Source organism: Topomyia yanbarensis, chromosome 2 (assembly GCF_030247195.1).
Source record: "Topomyia yanbarensis strain Yona2022 chromosome 2, ASM3024719v1, whole genome shotgun sequence".
NCBI classification, from domain to species: domain Eukaryota; kingdom Metazoa; phylum Arthropoda; class Insecta; order Diptera; family Culicidae; genus Topomyia; species Topomyia yanbarensis.
Genome location: NC_080671.1, coordinates 75,989,283 through 76,012,736, shown reverse-complemented (window position 1 = coordinate 76,012,736; position 23,454 = coordinate 75,989,283). Strand labels below are relative to the sequence as shown.

The 23,454-nt window shown below is 39.6% G+C and overlaps 1 protein-coding gene across 3 annotated transcripts in view; it reads right to left on the bottom strand.

The window, feature by feature from the left end:
* LOC131678484 (protein real-time) overlaps window positions 1-23,454 on the bottom strand; it is a 38,981-nt gene that overhangs the window by 2,935 nt on the left and 12,592 nt on the right. For 2 of the 3 annotated variants that reach the window (XM_058958661.1, XM_058958662.1), the window contains exons 2-6: window positions 10,514-10,989; window positions 9,923-10,403; window positions 9,324-9,582; window positions 9,134-9,255; window positions 8,873-8,950 (exon numbers count right to left, since the gene is read on the bottom strand). In XM_058958661.1, the coding sequence (XP_058814644.1) occupies window positions 8,873-8,950; window positions 9,134-9,255; window positions 9,324-9,582; window positions 9,923-10,403; window positions 10,514-10,989 (1,416 nt within the window). The remainder of the gene's footprint in view (window positions 1-8,872; window positions 8,951-9,133; window positions 9,256-9,323; window positions 9,583-9,922; window positions 10,404-10,513; window positions 10,990-23,454) is intronic. The other variant, XM_058958663.1, reaches the window with a different exon arrangement.

Below are 23,454 nucleotides of genomic sequence, written 5' to 3'. Positions count from 1 at the left end.
CTTGATCTACGACAATAATTTAAGAATCAAAGAACTGCCACGGACGAGGCCCGATTGTAATCCTTCGTTGCGTGAAAAGCACTATTGATGTTTTATTTGGATTAACTGATAGTCCAACATGAAGACACCATTTTTCAACAACACAGAATGCTTGTTGCATCAAATGAAAAAGTGTTAATGTAAATACCGGTGATCATTATATGATAATCATCGGCGAAACCATATATCGGAAACCCAAGCTCATTAATTTTCTTCAACAAGCCATCAACAACCTTGTCCCCAGGTTCCATAGAAGTGGTGACAGCACACTACCTTGAGGACATCCGCAGACACTCAGTTTCTTTATCTATACTTGTCTTAATGATGAGCACAGATGTCGGTTGCTAAGCATTGCATGTATGCAGTTCGTGATATATGAAGGTACCCTATGACCTCATGCTGCTTCCAAAATGGATTCGAAAGACACGTTGCCAAAAGCTCCTTCAATATCGAGAAAAAACTTGATTGCTTTGGTGAAAAAGTTTTTTCAATATTGTAGACAACATTGTACAACTGACTTCCCCCGCTGATATGCATGTAGCATTGCATGAAGTTGCCACTCGCCCAAGCTAGCATCCTGAATGGAGTGGTCGATTAAACGTTCCACTGAATTGAGAAGGAAGTATGTTAGACTGATCGGTCTAAAGCTCTTTGCCTCCTCATAAGTGACGCGGCCACCTTTGGGAATAAATTGTTTAATTATTTCCCGCAACACCAATGGACAGTATCCTGTTGCAAGACTACAAGTAAGAACTTTTTTAAAATATGCTTAAAGTGTTCATATTCTCCTTGAAGTAGAACTGGAATGGTTCCATCTTTTCCGCGGATTTATACGGAGCAAAATTTTCAATCGCGTATTTGATCGATTCGGTTGTCACAATTCTACGAGCAAATTCCCAAGAATCTTAACTACCTTAAAAGAACTCAGGGGCAGTCGTTAGTGTTAGCTCCGTACAGCCTGAAAAGTGTGTCAAAAAGACAGTTGAGTACTACTCTTTGTAGAGGTTCCACTTTGTAGATTTGGGATTACAATATGTGACGATATCTAGTGAGACGATGAAATGATCAAAGACGATGTGCGATAACGACGGTTCGAGCTCGTTTGGTACCAGCCAGTTTGTGAACTCATGCGTAATACCGTCAGAGCAGAGAGTTACATTTAACACCTCTTCTCTGCCAGCTCGTGCAAATGTTGGGCGATTTCCTACATTAAGTATGTGCAGATTTGTACTACTTACGTATTCCATCATTTCAATGCCTCTCACATTAATATCTGAGCTGCTCTAAATTATGGGGTGGGCATTTGAATCACTATCGAATATAAGGGGATACCCATTTCTGTCACAGTATGATACAACCCTTTTGAAATCATTAGAAGGGTATGGTTCATTATGCGGCAAATATGCCGTACGTATTTCTTGTGTATGTTGTCAACAGTCATATTGACCGTGACAGCTCAAATATCGCGAGTTGTGAGGTCGGATATAAAACATACGTCAACAGCACTATTAAGAATATATGCACGAGGCATTTCTCGTGAATTTGTCATGCCATTTTTGTCGGAGTTAAGTAGCTTTTCAACATAGAAGTTGCATTTATGGAAATACAGTTCTTGAACCAAAGCTATGCCAGTTTTTCCTTGCTACAAATTTCGGGATAGATACACAGTTACTATGTGTTTTTACTGAAGATAACCATGCTCGTTCACAGCACTACACAATTCATCATCAGCACTTGTTGTACAGCAACTAGAAGTTACCAAACACGTTGTTTTATAATCGTCTATAGCGAAACCCGAAATGGATATTAGAGACAATGCTATCGTTTGAATCTCACGTTTTGTGATGAAACAAACGTCCACCGTATCAGAGATTCACTTAACACAGCGAGGTAAGACACACAACACTCCGTATGTGACTAGCATATTTTGATCATGCCAGCCATTCAGTCCTCGGTACGAAGAAACACCTCAAATTGAGGACTCCGGTTTTCAATCGCCTCTTACGACATGCGAATAGGAACCCACTGGATTAATTCTTGGCTGGGACACTTCAACCCTCCAGATGCCACACGGCGTCTAGGCTCATTTTGTCCGGAGAAAGATAATAGACTATTATCAACCTTAGTAGCCCAAGGAAACAAGAGTTGATTCCTTCCTTTACACGCGAACAAATCATTGAATCTGTATGCCAAATAGCCCTCGTAAGCAGAGGCGACTCGTCGGTACGTTCAACCTGTTCATTGAACAGGTTAGCAAAATCTGGAGACCCGAATTTTCAGTTAAAATAAATAAACAGCAGCAGCACGCAAATTAATTTAAATGAAAGTAGCAATCTTCAAACCTTGAAGCTCAACAATTTGATCCGAACGATAATCCAACCTAGCATACCGAGCAGGTAAATTTCAAAAAAAAATTCTGTCTTCCCATGACCGGTTCAACCTCAAACATGCACGCATCTCGTACTCTCACCGCATGCTCTGGATAGAGCAGCTGCATGAGCGACGGCTGTAACAGCAGCGTAAGTGTCATGGGCGCCGGCTTTTTGTATTTACTTTTGCACCGGTTCAAGTCAAATATTGAACAAATCTTGAGCGTTTTTTCAAAACGTCATATCTGCAGTGAGTTACTCTCTTTGTTTACTTTCTCTTCTGTTAATAATTCGGTCACTTTAACATTTATCCCTCAACTCTTTGCATAATATGCTAGTTAAAACCACCGCCTTTCGATCTGTACTGTAAAATAAATGAAAAGCGTTATAGTGACGCCGTAAAAATCGAATGAGAAAGTAAACAAAGAGAGTAACTCATTGCAGATATGATGTTTTGAAAAAACGCTCAAGAAATACATTGGTACGATATCCATATGGGCGTCAGAGTTGTGTGCAAACGAGAGCGATTTATAATTTTTGAGCGCGTGTCGCCGTACGTTCAAAGCAGTCGGTCGAACGCTTGTTTTTTGGTAGTCTGAACAAATGTTGCTGTACTTGAAGCATATTGGTTTCAGGCGCGTATGTATTCCGTTGGTTCAACGATAATAATGAACCGTCTACTTTTGCTTCGAAGAAATTTTTGCTCTTTGCATTAACATGTTGATAACTTGTCCACTGAAAGTGTAAAATGGACATAAATTCAAATCAGGGGTTGTTCGAATGATTTCCCGTTCTATTGTAATAATGAACGGGTTGATGTTGAATATCTCATGCCTACGATATTTTACGAGAAAAATATTTTTTCTGGATTCAGTGAATTGCATGAGGTACATTCAAATTTCTACCCCATTTGAAAGAATTGAGGGATGACTTAAAAACTGGTAGACAAATCTTTCAATCATTGTTATACAGAACGACGATTATTTATTGGTGTGTAGAATATAAGAGTCTATATTTCAAGTTAATTCATATCATGCTATGATTTATAAGTATTCAATGACAGAGTTACAAATAATCGAAGTCATTGAATAAAAATTGATCATATTCAATCGCTTTCATTTTCAATATTCAGGGACGCACCGTAAACCGCAAACGAACAAACATTTAGTGCAGGTTTTCATTCGTCTCCGATTATTGCACGAAGTGAACGTGCAGCAACGAATCAAACGTGTCAAAGTAGTTCGTGGCACAATGTAAGCAATGATAATTATTATTTTACATGCTTTACTAACATTTGAAATCATTTACCTATATAATAAGTGAATTGAATTCTATTGAACGATATTCAACTGAATGAAAAACATGGATTTTTGAATGAATATTTTTTCTATTCATCACGAGTCACATCAGGTTCATTTTCAGCCGTCCAAAAAAAGCTTCGATTATTTTAATTCCGTTCAATGATTTTTAATACATGATTGTTTTGCTTAAATTTCAGTTCGAAAATCTTTTCAAATTCTTCGCATCTCGGATATGTTACTTTTTACTCTTTTAAGCATTCTACCAGACGATTATTTAGCAATTTACCGGTGGATTTTGACAACAAATTTGTTTTGCTCAGCTCTTGCGAACAGAAAAACCCGTCGACTAACATTTTTCATTGGCCCTATGATGTTGGATGGATTCGACGATTTTGTCGGACGTCGAATCCACCCGAGTAACGTCAGAAGAGATAATCGAAAAATAATCAGCTGATCCAAAAACGTCCCATGGAGTCGAATTAGTTTTAGAGATGACTGTGGCGTTTTGAGGGCCTTTATGGTATATTGAACAGGTTGACGGTGGAACCACGCGTCGCCTCTGCTCGTAAGTAAACCGTGAACGGTGATCGTTTACTTAAATTTGAGGGTTAATTCCTTCTTTCATATATGCACAGTTCTCTGAAGCTGCATGCTAAATAAGTTCGCAAGAAAGCTTTTGATTCACTCGTTTGTGCGGTTTACTCAAACATAAGGGTTGATTCCTTACCTCTTGTTTAATGGGGTCTTCTACTCTCATGGTTTCAAAAAATCGATTTTTTTTTCTTTGTTTAATTTCAATCTATATGTATCTGAGAATAAGCCACAGAAAGGATTTGGTGAAAATCATATTCCTTAGCATGTTTCTGGGAACCGAAAGGTACCCATCTCCGGCCGTTTCTGAGATACTAAGCGCGGCGGCACCACGATGGCGCTTGTCTATGGGAAAATCATTGTTTAGAGAATTCATCGATCCATTCTTTACGGTTTATGTATATGTGAGCGTCTGTGAATGGTTTCGTGCTTTTTTGTGGGACGAGATTATCGTACGGGAACGAGATTACGAAAAGTGAAGAAAGAAAACAAGGGTATCTGTGGAAAAGGAAAGGGACAGTTGAGGGACAAATCAATCGGCCAGCTTACAAAATTGTATGGGCTGGCGATTCGGAGAAACTCAAATTCTTTAGAACATATGCGAAATGCAATCTGGGCTTTCCTCGAACACTGCTCGTCATCGAACGAAAATCCCCAACACTCAAAGTGTTCACCTGGCGAGGACAGTTGTGTAAGTGGCGTCAGGCTGAAGTAAAAGGAACTTTAGAAACTTTCGAACATGTCAGGATTTACAAAAGTCTATCATCTAATGATTTGTACGAAAGATGCTTAGGAGCTCACACCCAAAACATCAATGAGCCTATGAATAGTGGAATCTGTTCCTTAGCGCCAAAACACATGCACAAATTTTGGCAGGCAGGTGGTCAATGTTGTGACTTATTTGGCAGTCAGCATCTTCAACCAATGATTTTCATCGATCTCACAAGCTATGGACACAGAGAACAGACGTCCATCTTCAGCATTCAACTTGTGTAAAATCTCTAACGGTTTCGAAGGTAGTTTGGATATCTAAACCAGGTGCGCTACTGTCGTCATGTTTTTTTGTGGCTGAGTGCGACAGAATTGACAGCGGTTATTCCTCTACCCAGTCAAACTAGTCCGGAACCGATTCGAACTTCCAGCATGAATTCCACCTCAAATGCGTCAACCGATAGAGTCGGAATCGGTTGTTTTCTTTGAGCTAGATTCCATGCAGAATCCATCCAGGATTTCGAACCGGTTCCGGAATCGATTTGACGGATAGTTGGGATAGGTTGGTGTGGCGGCGCTAGTGTTTTTAGTATATTAATTCAAATGTTTACACACGTTTTTTAAATATTTTTGTTCGATCATGGATGTCTGTTCTCTGTGCTATGGAGGTGAACGTATAACTCGTTTTGAACGCAAAGTGGGTGTCGCGGCAAAGCAGGCCCTAATTCAACAGAGAGAGCAAAATGTGCAAAGCCAAGAACATTTTCATGATGAAGAAGGTGAGCTCTGCGGACCCGGTATTATAGATTATCTAGTAAGGCACTACAATCGAGTTATACACCGTACTTTATCTTTAAACGCGTTTTCCCGAAAGTAGTAGAAAATATACCGCTATGTTTGGTCAAGAGGGATTCGCAAAATGTCAATTGTAAATATTGGAAATTTTCACAAATCGTTACATAACTTTTACAAATTATAAAATAAAAGAAATCCCTCTCGTCTAAACATAGCCAACGTGACTATGATTATAAAAAATATGAGTTTTCTGATTACAGATTACCCAATTTACCAAAACTTTACTTAAGCGGGACTCATGTAGTTTCAACATCAATGTCATCAATGAATTTTCAAGGGCGCGCCTTTCTTTTCGTCTTCAAATGAAAAACTGAAAAGTCAAAACATGTATCTTCAAAAAAAAAAAAGTTTAAAAATCCATTGAGTAGATACTTTACTATTTATTCCCAAAATAGTGCTCAATTTTAGGCCTCGCGAGTAGAGGACCCCCTTAACTGAGCAGTTGATTCCTTCCTTCAAATATAAGCAGGTCTTTGAATTGGTATGCCAAATAGCTCTCGCAAATAAACTGGTGATTGGAGTTGATTCCTTCTTTCAAACATGAGCAGTTCGATGAATCTGCATGCCAAATAAGTTCGAAAGGAAACTGCTATTCCACTTATTTGGCCGGTTTACTCAAACATAAAGGTTGATTCTTCTTTCAAACATGAGCACTTCTTTGAATCTGTGTACCAAATAGCCCTCGCAAGTGAACTGGGGATCTTTGGTTTCCCGGTTTACTCACTTAGAGGTTAATTCTTCTTTCAAACATGAGCAGATCTTTGAATCTGTTTACCGAATAGCTCAAACTGCAAATTGGTTCCACTTGTTTGCCCGGCTTACTCTAATTTGGGAGATGACGCCTTCTTTCAAACATTTCCATGAAACTGTACTGAAATGAATACACATTGCGACAAAAAAAAATTTCGTATCATAAACCCCTTTGGCCATTATTCGAAACGACCGTTATGCCAAATGTCTTTTAAAGCATAGAATATACAGCTGGGCCAATGGTCTAATGCTATAACATAACGGATGTGACAAACGTTGCTAGAAAAGGTCTACTGTGCAGCCCTCCATGAATGCTCCTTCTATTTAAACCAAAGACTTTTCAGAAAATTAAGACAACTTGGTCATCAGAGAAAATATTCGAATAATCATCGAATAAAACTCATTTACAAACAAGTTGTTGCCTTGGAATTCTAGCCTCACCAAAACATTCCAATGGCTTTCGAATAATTGTGGAAAAATTGCCCAATATTTCTGACGAATTTTTGGGTTACGTTAGAGAAAATTATATTTTCAGTAGGGAAGTAGCTAACCAAAAAGTTTCTCAAGGACTCTGTCCCCTCATTTTACGATAAGTTTTAGAAAAGCTTACTACGACCTCCAATAATATAGAAGGCTAGCGTTATAAATGGTACGCTTTCTTAAACCAAGGAAATCCTAAATGTGTGTGGACTCAGCTGCAGCTGCAAGAGAAAAATGTTAGTATGGTCGTTTTACATACACTGTAAGCGGTACCAAAAGTGTTCAATTGGTATAGCTTTAGTGCTAAATGTAAATCAAAGAAAAAATGTATTTCATTTTAATAAATTAAATTTCGAGCAGTGTATTTTAATTTTGATATGTTTCGGGTGAATGGGATTTAGGCGAATGACATTCGGGCAAATGCCAAGCAGCGGGTAAACCACTCTCGGGCGATCGCCATTCGGGTCACTGTTATAGAATTAAATACAATGCATACAGACTCATGCATTAAATAAAAACTACAACCTCTTTTGATAACATACAATGTCACTTGACAGAGTTCGGTTGATTTTCGGTTCCCTCTTGTGAAATCTCATCAAGCATTATGACAGAGCCCTGCATAGCAGTCTGACAGAAATCAGTCCTTAATACTGACGGAAGCATACTCGAGATTTTGAGGGAATCCTAGTCATGTTTCTAATGGAATGCCACTCAGTATTTTGATTAAGGCCTTTCAAAAATTCTAATGAAAAAAATCGTATAAGAATTCTCAGCATAATTCCATCTTTAAATGGATTCCACCAAGACTCCGAGAAGCTGTTTTTCGGAATTTCGCGTTACACCACACCGTTTATGAAGATACCTTCAGATTCCATCGGAATCCTGAGCAGCATACCATCTGAATTCTGAATAGGATTCCGCAATTATCTAGAGATGAATGTCACTAGAATCCCAAGAGAAATTTCATCGAAACGTAGAACGTAGGAATACGAAAACGGATTCCATCGCAATCCTGAGATAGATTTCATCAGAATGCTGAGAAGCATTCTTTCAAAAAATATATTCCCAAGAATACGATACGATGCTACAATCTAGTCAAATTCATGTGCCAATTCAGATGATTTCTAAGTGTCCCTCCTGGCTTAAACAAAATGAGTTGCGGAGACTTGCAAACATAAAACACAGTAAGAATTGTTCAAAAACGATTCGAACGAATAGTAAGCCCATGTCATAAGCCAGAACACAAACCACTTTATCTCGCATTTTCGGTAAACTTGCTTTGTTGAATCTGCGATAAGAATCTATGCAATCGTTAATATCAAGGGTTAGGGATTTGTTGGGAAGTTAGTTTCGTAAAAAAAATAGTGCCAATATGATCCGATCATTACCACTGCAATTATACAGTACCATTGCGAAGTTTTTTAGAAACATAAGGTCGAAATGACGTGTATGGATTGTAGCACAATGTGGTTGAAGTTAAATAATGGATTTAAACAGGAAACACTTTAATTGGATTACTCGCATTTAAAGCATGGAGCAAAATAAGGAAAGAGTCGAACATTTAAAATGTATTCAAAGTATTCACTTTGTGCGATTTTGTTACAAAAAGACACATCCGTCGAGGATCGATCCTTCTCTACTCTATCTGCTTCATATTATCACGAATCTGCCGTGTTATCACAACCATTCGCTTCGACCACCAATCTTTACTTCTAACTGTACGCAGTGTCGGCTATTGCTTGCAAAATGTGAGATGACGAAAAATTACTCTCTTACACAATGGCACGCGCTGAGAAAGCAGCGCGTGTACAGTTTGGTTGGTACTGGTTCCGCCACCGTAGGAATGCTTGGTTGCTGCATAATTTGTTAGGTATCGGAACACAACGCGCAAAGGAATGAAGGGAGAATTAGTACAGAAGTATATTAGTTACAAGTGGTTAGTAAAGGTTTAAGGACGGTTGTGGGATTCAAGTGTATCTTGTGAACCCGTCACTTGTTCTTAACTTGTGCTTTCTAACTTCATAAGTTCATACTTACATTGTACGATCCGCCTAGGAAACTAGGTATATTTTCCGTTGGTATGTACTGCTCTAACCCGTCCTCTGTATGCAAACAATCAGGACCACCAAAGAACAGGAACTTTGGCCGAGTATTTTCATCTATAACAAATAAAAGATTTCTTTCCGTTAATATTAGACAATAAGCGACGAAGAAGAATATTGCTTACCAATGAAAGCGCTAACTATTGTCCACAGTACTGGAAATACACGCGGGGCCCGTACAATCAGCACACGACCCATCGTTTCGGGATAATTTTTCTCCACCGTTTCGATTATCCTTAGCAAAGCTTTGACACCGGGCCGCCACAAGTGACGCATCGATAGACCATCCAGATCAACCAGTAGACACCAGTTTCCGATTGGCTTCCCGAAAACATTCGTTGCTTCTTTCATCAGTTTTAGTCCTTCCTCGCAAATGTGCAGTGTCTGTAGGGGAGACAAACATAACAGGTTTACTTTGCTGCAATTATCACTTTGGTTGTAACGTTGTTTTCATTTTTCTACTTCAAAACACTTCGCGACACGATGAGCAATGAAAACGAGTACGAAGGAGGAAACAAACATGATTGATAACTGTTTGTCTGGCTGTTGCATGGTAATCGTCACAATATAAACCATATAAACACGCTCTAGAAACGAGCAATTATTCATATGTGCATGTGATTGACCTGGGAATTGTCTGTTGCGCGAATTGTGATTTGATAACGTTTGCATGCGATTGAAGTACACGCTGACGCAAGTGTTAGGGTTAAAAAACTGCACTTACCAGTTTTAGCAGTTCATCCTCCCCAACGGATTTGAGCAAACCTTTCACATCCATATTTCCAAGCCTCAATATGTAGAGGGGCCGACCATCTTTGTCATGATGATGCCACCCACCCGGAAAGTACTTTTCCACCACAAGTGGCGTTTTGTACTCACTGAGAATCTGATCGATTCGATGTTCCTCGCGCCATTGTAACGATTCCTGCAACATGCTGGCCGCTTTTTCGATGTTGAAGTCACGTGCCCGCAGGAACCGCAACAATGTCTGAAAGTCTGGAGCATTGTGATCGGTGGAATCTTCCATCTTTTTGCGAAACTGAACGAGCTGGGATTCCTGCATGGGTGATAAGTGACCCAGATGTTTGGCAATGTAGTCGGCGTCTAAAATACTATTGTCACGCGACAGGGGCGGTTTGCTGCTGGAATTCGATACCGCTGTTGTTGCGGTAGCGGCTGGTTCAGCCGATTCATCTTCTTTCCATCTGAAATTGAAAGTGTCTGTTTTACTACTACTGAAAATTTAGCCACGTCATTCAATAACCATTAACCGAGATTGGCTACATGGTTTTGTGATTATTGATTGGAAACTTACTTCTCGACAAAGGTAATCCCTTCTTTTTGCAGTTCGTTGATGAAGCACTCGATAATCTCTTTTCCTTTCTGAGTCGTCTGCGAATACTGTTTCATGCCCATTTTTTCCATCGAGTGCTCGAAGCCGAAAAAGTTCTTTATGTCCAGCGTGGCCGTTTGGTCGAAACAAGTCCAGTCCGGGTTTTCCGGGTGAGCATAGTAGCGGCATTTCTCGAAGATTTCGATTCGCGAGGAATATGTTTCGTTGACGGCTTCGATGTTCAGAGTGCGGGCTCTCAGATCAAGAAAATTTTTCTGGATGAAGAAAACCACGTCGACGCCGATGATCTTCTTGAATAGGTACGGAGCATCGACTGCCAACTTGCAGCGTCGTTTCGTTTCCCGTTTGGCTCCGTTATCAGTGATTGTATCCTCGATTACTTCACAGTCCAACACAATGGGCATTTGGGGGCAGGTGGGAAACCGTCGTTCGTAGGCCTGTTTGGGATTAGCAAGAGAAGGAATATTTCGATCAAACTCTGTCACCAACAATTCACAGTTTACATGATTGATGTTCCAATTATGTTAAACCAATGCTTCGACCAAAAGCAATTAATACTGATTAGTTGGGAAATAGCTAGCATATTGACAGCCCAATCAATAATATACGCTAGGTAGGACATGAATGAATAATTAATGTGGCGTTTATAGCGCTGTTGTATCAGCTGCCGGGTCAAAAGCAGCCAGATGTTAATTGATTGGTATATCACAGGGAGGCGATGAAAAGGACATTTTACCGCCATTCCAAGTGCCGAGTCCTCGCCGTATGGGGCGGAACTAGAGCCTTGACACAGACTTGATGAATGTTGAATATAAGCCTCTGTTATTGTCGTTCCACATTGTACTCGACCGGCAATAAGTAGATGAATATACTTATCCATATACGCGATGGTGTGGGCGGTAGGCATATCTGTGGCTTAAACGAGCGTAGGACGAGACACGTTACGCTCCAGTGGTTATGGAAAACGTCTGCGGCGCGTTTTATATAAATAAATCTCAACCTTTTGACGAGATGGTACCCGTTGGGAACAGGATACGTTGGATATTGTGATGAAAGCTATCCTGATAAGTTTCAACGCCCAGTGTCTCGTCAAGTAGATTGATACATAGTTGTGAAACGATGGAGAAAATTCTGCCGCAATAACATTCACAAATACAAATTTTATTTTATGAGTTATGGCTACATTTTTCTGACACTACAATTAGGGTTTCTCAATTTCAATAGCGAGAAAATTCAAAAAACGCCTTTCTCGAAACAACGAAATGCTTTAGTATAACATTGCTGGTCGATTTAAGGCTTTCATACTACCTCCGATCCGTTTCCAATGGCTCTACAGAGAACACTCAACAGTTGGTTAACCTCATGGAACAATGGGGGGTATACATTAGACACAGAAATTTCCCGTACAGCGAATGGCTCCAGAAACAGATGCTATCAAAACGCATTAATTTTGCGAATATGAATTCTCATCTTCATGTGTTCTTATTCTTTTGACCTTCGTATAGAAATCAAGCACTGCATTATTTAATAAATTTTAATTGGCTGCATGCTACAAGGAAAATAAAAAAAAGACAGAGCAGACGCCAAAAATTTTTCCGTACAGCTCCCTTCAAATCCAAAACGCTAAGATCATGATTGTGCATGACCTCCCTTTGCTCAAACACATTACATACACTCTGTTATTTATACTTAGGACCAACTTCCGAGTTATCTCTGGCGAAATTTTTCCCCTTTCCTCCATAATGACTGGTTTGGTTGATACTTGCTAGTAATTGTGTTCTCCTGAATTTATTGCTCAAAATAGTCCCAAAATGAAGGGCCCCTAAGAATAACTCACTACAATTGAAGACTCACTACAATACTGCTTAAAGCCAATGGCAACCAGTCGCAATTCTGAATGTTATATTCATTGTACGGTTTAGATAGGTGCGCACGATCGCTTGTATCATCGCGAAATACCCGAGCGTTTGTTCGTTAACGTGTTCGCGTAGGCGTTTGCATTTTGCGTGTGTTAGCGTCTATGTAACTTCACATGTACAAATTCGATTTTATAACCGTGTGTTTATTCGCATATTTACGTGTGTTCTTGGATGAACGCGCATAGTCCGTGAATAAGATACTTTTTTTTATTATATTGTTTAGTTTGCATTACATTTCTTATTCAATATATTAGGTGTTCAGTCACAAGTGGTGATTTTTCATCCCTACTGTTTACATGTTTCGTTTAATTATAAAGTTAATTAATTAAATAATAAAATATGTTTTCGCGGATAAGTGATTTTTGGAGTAGGAAGTTTTAAGCCTGCTTGTCTTGGGAATAAGATATTAAAAAACAATTATAAGCTAACTTATAAACTATACTCGTTGCAATTAGTTATTGCAGCAATTTTTGTCGGAAATTGCTTATAATACTTATCTACCATGCAGTAGACTTGGGTACAACGCCCAACTCCTACTTAGCAGAAGGCAAAGGACTCTTCACATTTCCTTTCGATCATGTCCATATGAGCCTGCCTAGTTCTAGTTTTCCGTTCTAAGTTTATAACTGATTCGCTCTAGAATACCTATCCGTCTTTCAATTTTCATTGCTTTCATTTCTCTCAGTCTTAAATTTGCCGAAATTAGACAACAAAATCGTTACAGTAGAACCTTGCGGCAATTAAAACATAGAAACACATTCAAGCTTCGTTGCAGTGAACTGCAGATAATGCGAAGGCTTCTGCCTGGGGAGCATACAATCTATGGTTGAGATGCTAGTATCGTCACAGAAAAGTGACTTTTTGCAACCTGCGGGTAGATTTGGAAGATTAGAGGTAAAAACATTATATAGAATTGGAAAGACGCTTGACCCTTGAAGTTTTAACGGGTAGCTTATTAGATATACAATTCTGATAAGATACCTGTGGGGTACGGTTAGTAAGATAGTTTTTAATTATCTTTATTATGTGAATTGGAAAATTGAAATCCCACATTTTGGCAATAAATACTTTGTGCCAAACACTGTTGAAAGCTTTTTCGATGTCCAAAAGAGTGGAATAGCCCTCTGAGATGTTTGCCTTTATCATGTTAGTTACTCTCACAAGTTGATGAGTAGTTGAATTTCCAATACGAAATCCAAACTACACGGGAAGAAGAATAGAATTCTCATTGATATGTTACATAATTCTAGTTAGGATGATTTTTTCAAATAATTTACTAATAGAAGAGAGAAAACTAATTGGTCGATAGCTAGATGCTTCTAATGGATTTTTATCCGGCTTCAGAATAGGAATAATCTTGGCATTGTTCCATCTTACGGGAAAGTATGCTAATTCAAAACATTTGTTGAATATTTGAACAAGTATCTCAAGGTGATTTCAGTAAGGTTTTCAAAGAGAATGTTAAAAATTCCATCATAACCTGGAGCTTTCATATTTTTCGACATTTTCACGATGGATTTGATCTCGTCATAGTTTGTTTCAACAATCTCGTCTAAAGACAATACTTGATTTGAAATTTTTTCTTATTTTTGTAAGATTTAGTTTCCAATAGGACTCAACGTTGAGATTAAAATGACAGACGCTCTCAATCTACTTAGTAGGTTTTCGAGTGTTTTCCTCGTTTGTGAGTAGTTAGCAAAGCTCGAATTGATTTCTTAGGCTTCTTAAGAACCTTAGAAACGAACGAGTAGCCGCTGGTGCCCCAAGACGATTTCGCTAGATTTTCAGAGCAGCGTGCACTCACTGCACTAGCGCGACTTCCGGAAGGTTAAATATGGGGGTAGAATTTAGCATTGCGGCTATCAATCGAAATGTTGATTGCAGCAAAACATTTAATTTTTCTTCCGTAATGCTACTTAGATCACTTGGAGCAAAGGAAGCGTTGGGTAAAAACGAAATTGGAGGAGTGGTAGTCATCGTTCTATTAGCCGTGTTACCTGCCACTGAAGCGTAAGATGACGCACAATTGTAGGATGACGTAACGAAGATAGAAGATCCGGTATAGGTAGAGAAATTGTACTTCTATTTTGAAGCGGATTAACACGTTTAAACTTGTTTTCTTGAAGTGTACCTGAAGAAGCAGATAAATTTTTTATTTGTCACTATTGTTGCATTGTACGAGAATTTATATTTTTTGTCGAATAGGACATACACAGAAATTTGATTGGTGGTTTTCTCGATAATTAGCGCATTTGAAACTTCCTGTGGTTTCTCTCACCAGACAAGCGTCATTTGTGTGCGAATTATCACCACAGTAATTTCTATGTTTGTTTAGGGTTTGTTTTACCAACGGGAGAACTGATCCGAAGAGCATTCAATGTGCTTAGGGAAAACACATGGCCTTATTTGAGTGGAATGATTTTTTATTTGTCACTATTGTCTTCAATCTTGTATAAGGTTTGAGAATTGACAATTCGCGAGAGGGATTGGGGACCGGTTGGCAATTACCTTTAGTTATGTCAGCACGAAGAATAAGTGTTTTGCTGTCATGTTCATTGGTTAGCTTTCAATTCGATCTCATGCCTCCACACGAGTCTAAGTCAATTGATGACACTTAGTTCTTAGACCGGCGACGACTGGGTGCTATCAGCCTTCTGTAGATAGTAGCATAATGAGAGGGTGCGAAGCGATCTAGCCGAGAAAACAATACCGTAAAAATGAAGTTGTTCGAAAATCAGCTCCAATAAGACTTTAATTTGACTAGTATCGATGATCGCGGGTCAATACGTACTGAAAATTCACCGCGTCTGTTTTAATGAATCTAATTTCAAGTTCCGTTATTGGTAACAAGCCGGTGCATCAGGTTAACGATCCTCTGTATTTCCCTTCAATGTTCGATATAATCGTTCGTATACGTGTATTTCACAAAAAATCCGATATTAGAAATAGGAAATACTTTCGTTGATTTATAACATCTCGAGCTATCATAACTCTTTGTTTGTATAACGTGTTATCACTCGGTAGTTTGCAACCCAAAAATATATCCTAGAGAAGGTATAGCGAAATTAGTCTAAATAATATCGCAATAAATCCGGCCCATTTTTTTTTCGAGAGTTGTCCTACTGGAGCTGTAGAGCCAGGTTCTCGGAAAGGCTCCCCGTCAGAATCACATACTACAATTTGCAGACGAGACAGGCAATGTCGCCCACTAAAACACTGCATTAGGCCAATTGTAGCGGGCTGTGATGCTGAATGTGATATTCATTGTACGGTTCAGGTATGTGCGGGCGCAGGGACTCGCAATCGCGTGTATCATCGCGAAGAGCTCGAGCATTTGTACGTTAACGTGCTCGATCGCGTGAGCGTTTGTATGTCGCGTGTGTAACTTCGCGTGTATAAATTCTATTTCATAACCGTGTGCCTTTCGCATATTCGCGTGTGTTCTAGAATGATCGCGCGCGGACCGTGAATCTGATACTTAATTTTTTGTGTACGGTTCAGATTCCAGAAGAAAGTGGGTTGCTAGAATGAAGGCTAAAGATTTCCGGACGGGACCGATTCGTGATCGCGCACGTTTGCGGGTTCGCGTTTGAGACCGCGTTTGTAACTTCGTAAGTACTAAAACGTTCACACAATTGCCGGAGTGTTATCAAGTTTACGCGATCGCGAGCATAGGTGTGCGTAGATGATCGCGAAGGGCTTAAGCGTTTGTATATTGACGTGTTTGTCGCGTGTGCTCGCGTGTATGTTGACGTGTTTGTCGCGTGTGCTCGCGTGTATGTGACTTCGCGTGTATAATTCGATTTTGAAACCCTGCGGCCATTCATATATTTGTCATTCTGATCTTTAGTTTTCGGTGTACGGTTCACATTCTGACAGAGAGAGATCACTAGAGTTTCCGGTCATGTCGCCATGGAACGTTTTGTCTAGTGGATATGGGAGTTATTTTTCAATTTCATTGTTTTTTTTTATTAATTAACAAGAACCTAGATTGTTTGTACCGAGGATAGAGACTTCCGGACGATCCCGATTCATGATGACGCGAGCGGGGGGGTTTGTAGTTTGACGCATGAGATCGTGTTGGTAAGCTTATCAGTGCTGAGATTTTCACCTTATCACCGGGATGTAATCATGTTTGCGAGTTCGTGGGCGTAGGTTGCTTGGAAAATCGCGAGGGGCTCTATCGTTTGTGCGCTGACGTGATTTTGTAACGTGTGTTCTTGAATGGTCGCGCGAACCGTGAATCTGATATTAATTTTTTCGGTGCGCTGTTAGAATTCTGGCAGAGAGTGGGATCCCTTATATCGATAGGGTTCCGGGTCATGTTGCCATGAGACGTGTTGTCTAATAGGTATGAGCGTATTTTCTAAATTGGTCCAGCTGAAGGCATGGACCTAGGCTTCTAGGATCAAGGATAGACTTCCGGACGTTATCGATTCGTAATCGCGTGCGCGATGGCATTTTTGTAGGTTCCCGCTTGAGACCGCGTTTGAGAATGTGTGAGTGTTAAGACGTTCACTATCACCATCTTTGCTGACCCAGCTGAAGGCGGGTGTAGAATGGCAAGAAGAAAAGAAGAAATAAAGGACAATATACGAGAGACGTAATAGATTAGATAGGTACAAGATACAGCTGAATTTATGATCATCACATGAAAGACATACATTACTACTTCAAACTCTACCAATACTTGAATAGCCAACCACCACACATAGCACATCCTTTCTCAATTATCTATTTGTTACTGGTTGATTGTCGGCTATGAAAGGGTAAATATAGGAAAGGTATAGAACAGAAAAAAGGCTCATATCAGCCCTCCCGGCCCCTCGATACACCACTATCGAGGCGTATTGTAATCAACATCCTGAAGCGGGCTTCTTATATAAATCAAATCCTCAGTAGTCATAATGTTTGGTGGATTATTAACATGAGAACTAATTAACCTCTAGTAGTAGAACTTGGTGCAAATAAAAACTAAAAAGAGCGAAGGTCCTTATATTTAGATAACTCTATTGAATATATTGTGGCTTGATGATGTTTACAATACCGTCAATCCCATCAACCTGCGAGAGGGACCTTACACTCACATGTAGTTTTCCTACTAAAACTTTCAATGTGAGAATTCCTCTTCGTGAGGAATGGCTGTCTGGCTGGATGGAGCGACAACTTGAAGAATACGTAGTTTGTTATACGGACGGTTCTTTGTTGGAGGGCCGAGCCGGTGCTGGTGTCTATTGTCATGAGATGAGATTAAACCAATCTCATTCGCTTGGTAGATACTGTACCGTATTCCAAGCAGAAATCTTTGCGATTCTGTGTGGCGTACAATCCGCACTTCAACAGGGAATTTGCGGTAAAAGAAACTATTTTTGCTCTGACAGTCAGGCTGCCCTGAAAGCACTTAGTTCGGCAGATTCGAGATCGAAATTAGTAATCGCATGTCGAACTCAAATCGAAGAACTTAGCATTTCAAATGCTAGCTACCTTCTATGGGTACCCGGTCATTCCGGTATTACTGGAAATGAATGGCCGGACGAATTGACTAGAGCTGGCGCTGCGACTGATTTCGTTGGTCCAGAACCAGTTCTACCACTGTCAATAAGTTGGATAAAGCACAAGATTCGCTCTTGGGCTGCATTCGAACATGCCAACCATTGGCGTAGCTTGCAAACTTGCGTTCAAACAAAGGCTTTTCTGCCGGATGTGAGTCCGAAAATGTCAAGAAATTTGTTGCATTTTTCCAAGCATAACTGCAGTATTCTGGTCAGGGCACTGGCTGGACATTGCAAACTCAATTATCACATGGCTACTATTCAGCGCGCTGAGTATTATTCATGTGATCTTTTGTGAATCCGATTACGGAACATCATATCATTTGATATGCAATTTCCCTGTATTAATGCAATTGCGCATCCGGATTTTTGGTTCTCCATACATAGATGAACCTATGTACAGAGAGCTGAAATTTAAGGATATGCTTTTGTTCCTAACCCAGTGTGGTAAAGAGCTATAGTTTTTTAGCCGTATTTGAATGACAATATCTCTTCGTTCTGTTATCTCAATATCCCCTCGAGGGTGTTGATATACCCGCTCACTGTTTGAGTAGAGGTTCTAAATCCCTCCGGGGGTTGGAAGTTTTATTCCTGCTGTTGTAGCACCTGCAGATCGTTCAGCATCACTCCGGGGGTGCAGAATGCTCTGTTTTAATTGTTATGTGTCGTTGTTTTCCTTACCCCTAACCTTACCACTTCCCCAATCCTTCCCATCAGGAAAATGATGAAAAGACTATTCTTGGCAAGGCACAAATCTCCGATCAACATGGGGAACGTGCCATTTGAGCCAGACGCTACTGATTCCTGATTCCTGAAACAAGATCTTCTTTTTCGAGCGATCGTGTTCTCGAAAACTAACTAAACTACAATACTATCTAATAAATTATGCTTTACAGGTCGCATCGCTTGCTTGGAGCGAATCCTAGACCTTATTCCCTTCCAAACCACCAACTCCGCGACACCTATGGAAAGGTCTGATGAACCTTCTGTATAAGATTCCTCATATTATTCAAACGATCGCCGGGTAAAATCAGCACCGACACGATAGAAACCACGAAAAAATTCGTCGCGTGATTGAATTTTATTAAAAAATATAAGCAGTGCTCCTTATAGCCGGCTACTCGAGCAAACGAAAAGCCCATAATACCCCCATGCTCATGGGGTTTGACATGGGTGTTTGAAATGGGTTCAACCCATGAAAACACCATCACCATGGTCCAGTAGATCCCATATGAAATACCATATGTTGGTGTATTTATGAGTTATTGAGACCATTTGATGGTGTCTTGATGGTTGTGAATTTTAGCACGGACCATGTTTAAGGCCTGTTCAAGGGGCTATGTGGTGTTTGAACCCATGAGTATTTGCTCGGGTATCCGGAGTTCAAGTTGCTTATTATGCTAATCGTATTAATACAACAAATGATAAATTTCCCAAATTCTCGGCAGCCGGCTGCCCAGAGCAATTATTACATGATAACGCTATTGGCATACTTACTAACAACTCTCCCCTTCCCGTGGTACATGTGGAGATGCAGAGGATTTCTCGGTCTCTAGTAGCAACATGTATCGGACTAACATTCCTTCCTTTCCCAGAAGATCTGCATTCGGATGTGGCTGGAGTCAGTATGGATCAGCATGCAGGGATTAGAATAGATTGTACAATGTGGCTCCTCATGTTATTCCAACGAACATTTTGCAACCTAATTTGGCTCTGGTCAATAACGGAGTAGCAACTAAGGGCGATCTCTTATGCTTCTGATTATGCTTATATGAGATATTTTAGATTTTATAATGACACCTAGCACCAAATAGTGGAGTAATACATTTTTAATTTTAAAAAGGAAAATTGAAATACTAATATAAAATAAATACATCGAACATTAACCTCAAACGTTGGTGAGCGAAGCAATAAAATATCCAGCATTCCTCCTCGACTCGAGATTGAATACAAAACAGTTCTATAATACCAAAATGTCCTGATTCTCCTTTGAGCGAACTGGAAAGAAAACTGATTTCCTAGCTCGGATCGAAAAAATTAGTGGAAAACAATTTTGGTAAAAACTATTTTTACTCCATTAAGGAGAAAATGGTTTAAAACCATCTTTGCGCGTGAAGAGCACAAAACCTATAACTAAATTAGTTATGGAATTTTCGTTTCGACTTCGTCTCATCAGAATTCTCAGGAACACAAATTGTGTCTCCGTTTCTTTGGAGCTAGCGTCAATACGGCGCTAGCTTAGTCCTGTCACTAAGTCAGAGTCGAATTCTGATAAGACGAAGTCGAAGCGAACTAATTTGGTCAAATATTCCCAGAATTCCCACTCGTGTTTTTTTACTCGTGTTTAATAATCATCCTTTTTGATTTCAAACATGCTACACAATTTACCGCACGTGTGATGGACACACTGTGGTGAAAAGCTATCAAATATTGATAACAAATTGAACCTTGACGTCCTAAGGCGAGCACAACACCACATAATAATACACGAATAAACGTATCCGTAGAACACGATTGATTGAACTATTTCAGTTTATCCAGCAACAGAAAACAACTAAGTTCAACACGGATCAATCTACATGGAAACTCGGACAGGTGTCTTGGACTAGTAAGGCTTTCGCTCACTAAATATAATCGTGTTGGATAGTTCAATTGGTAAGGTGTGCTGCCTCTACAAATACAAAAGGATGCTGAATTATTAATGAAACCGAACTGTGCACTACCTATATAATGAAGTACATATTCTATTGCTATACGTCATAGGGATAACGTAATTTTCCAAATGGTTCATTACTTTCAGCGTGGAGGTCTAGACCTTTAGCGGAAGAAGTTCGTTTACTGATAACAATTGTTGTCTAAAGATTAGAACCAACGGCTTTTAAAAAATGTGCGAATCCCAATCCAAATCATATTTGACTGAAATGCTTTGAGTACCGATAACAGATAGGATTGTACATATATTTCGATGCGCTAAGCTGCAAACTCTGACAAGTAAATACACACAGTTCGGCGTTTAACTTCTCAAAGAGGGTGATAATGACTTGTACACTTATGAAACTATAGCCGACCGGTACGGCGGGCCAATTAAGGCTTCCATTCTACCCCACTTCCATTTCCAATATAAGTGCGGGGAGCATTTTTACTTACTTCCGTGTGGAACTCATCAACCGTTCAATTAACAGCAAGGACAACTTTTAACGGTATTGGTTAAAGGTAATAATGTAATAGCCCCAGAAAATCAATATTTTTTATTAGATTATGCTAGACCTTTCGATACAAGGGCGCCATTTGAAAAGTTTCGGCTGTATGCAATCGAGAAGGATGTGCGTGCCGCTGTTGCAGCAGGCAGGGAAACTGCAGAGCAATAATTCAAGGCCAAGTAGCCTGGAATTTGTGAAATGCATTGGGTTATGGTTCGGAATAAGTGGACTGTTCGATCACTAATAAGCCAATGACTACACGTTCAAGCTTTGAAAATTTAAATTTCAACCTGTAATGCTTCTCTCAGAAAAAGTGCAACTGCATCCAGAAATGCATGTACGTGAGGGAATACACATTGTTATAAACCTTCTTATTACACCCTGCCTTGCAACATCGTGGTAAAGAATGACTTTCAAGTATCAAACGCTAAATGTTTAACGTGCTGCATATACTAGCTATTTAAAATAATTGCCCACGTGTAATTTAGCTTTTTTGCATTATTGATATCCCCGCCAGAAGGAGTGATTTCTGATGGTAGTTCAGAAAAAGCAAGGTAACGTTCGTAAACGTAGAATCGGGAAACCTTCTTCGTCTAGAAGAACCAAAGTACTTTTGGAAGTGGTTTTCAAGAACCACGGGCTAGCATTGTTCACTCAACTGGAACTTTTATGAAGGTCATTTTAAAACGTCTCAGACTAATGAGTACAATGATTCAAAAGTGGGTAACACGCGCGAAAATCAACAATCTGGACAAGTTTGTCGACCAGAGAAAAAAACGTAATAAATAAATAATTCGACTTAAATATAAGGATGAAACAATTGGAAAAATAACAGCTGACATCAAGCGGTACAACGGGTAGCACTCCAAGCACGTGGCTGTTTATAATCAACTGTCTTACCACAGCTGCAATAAATCACATAAAGGGCGATGTGGCTATCTTATACTTATTAAGCAGGTTGTAGTACATTGTTTATCACTTGGCATACAATCGCTGCAATTCATGCAGCATTTAAGAAGCAAAAGAATAAGCAAACCAATATCGGACACACTCACTGATCATTTTGATACTATTCAGGTATTGGTTTATGGATGAATTTTATAAATGAGGGCACTCAACAACAAGTATCTTCGGAACCGTTCAAAAACCGTTCGGCTCTGTTCAAAACTAAATTCAAAATAGCAACTTGTAGAGTAACTTAATGTATTGCCATCCAAGCATTAGATTAAAGTGACTGCTTAGACTGCTGATATAGCCTTTGTGCTACAAGAAAGGCAAAAAGTCAAATCAGTAAAATTTAGGAGATAGGCAATTAGCACGCAGTCGAAATGGCAGCAATGTGTGCAATCTGCTAAAGTAACAACAGGAACAAAACGAAGTCAGGATCATCACCCTACCCGTTAGCGGGTAATACTGCTGAACAAGTGAATGGGATAATGAAAATTGTCGTTTATTTAATAGGATTAAATCGCATAGCGTCAAGGATTTAATTTCACCAATTGAATCGAGGTTACCTAACTACTGTTACGGAAGAATTGAATTGTTGGCATACAGTGAACTTATATTATTTTATTATAGCTCGTTCAATAATGTATATAAATAAACTTTCCAACAATTTGCTATCGATTTACACATATTTTGCATCTAACCTTTTGGCCTTCTGCTAAATACAGCCGCCGGTGTGGTTGTTGCACTGCGGTACCTTGTGTCGCTAATAAAGTTGCCAAATATTTGCTTTTTCGCTAGTAAATAAATAAATAATTTTCAAGCTAACCACTAGCTAATGGGCCGCAGCCGCAAGCAAAAACGGTATACGGGGAGACTACTATCGTAAACAGACAGTTGTTGATGTTGCGATATTGCTTGCACTTGAAGGCGTGACTGTCGGTTTCAGCCGCTACCACCGCCAATAACGAAAGCCATTGCACTTCGGTGCCAGGAATAGCACGGGTAAGTGCGTTCATTTACAAAGCGTGGCAAGCCGTTTGTAATGGAAAACCTACAAGCTACAAGATGGCATGATAGAATAAAAAGTATCTAGGAGAAGATTAATATATAGGGTAGAAGTGTCATTCTTCGCCCCCTCCTCAATTTTCGCCCCCCTTGTAGAACAATTACAAATAATTCTATCTGCTTTACGATCTGAACTTTTTCTTTGCACTATTATTGAAATACAAACTAAGTCGATTAAAATGTGGAAACTATCCTAATTTAAACAATATTACTTCATA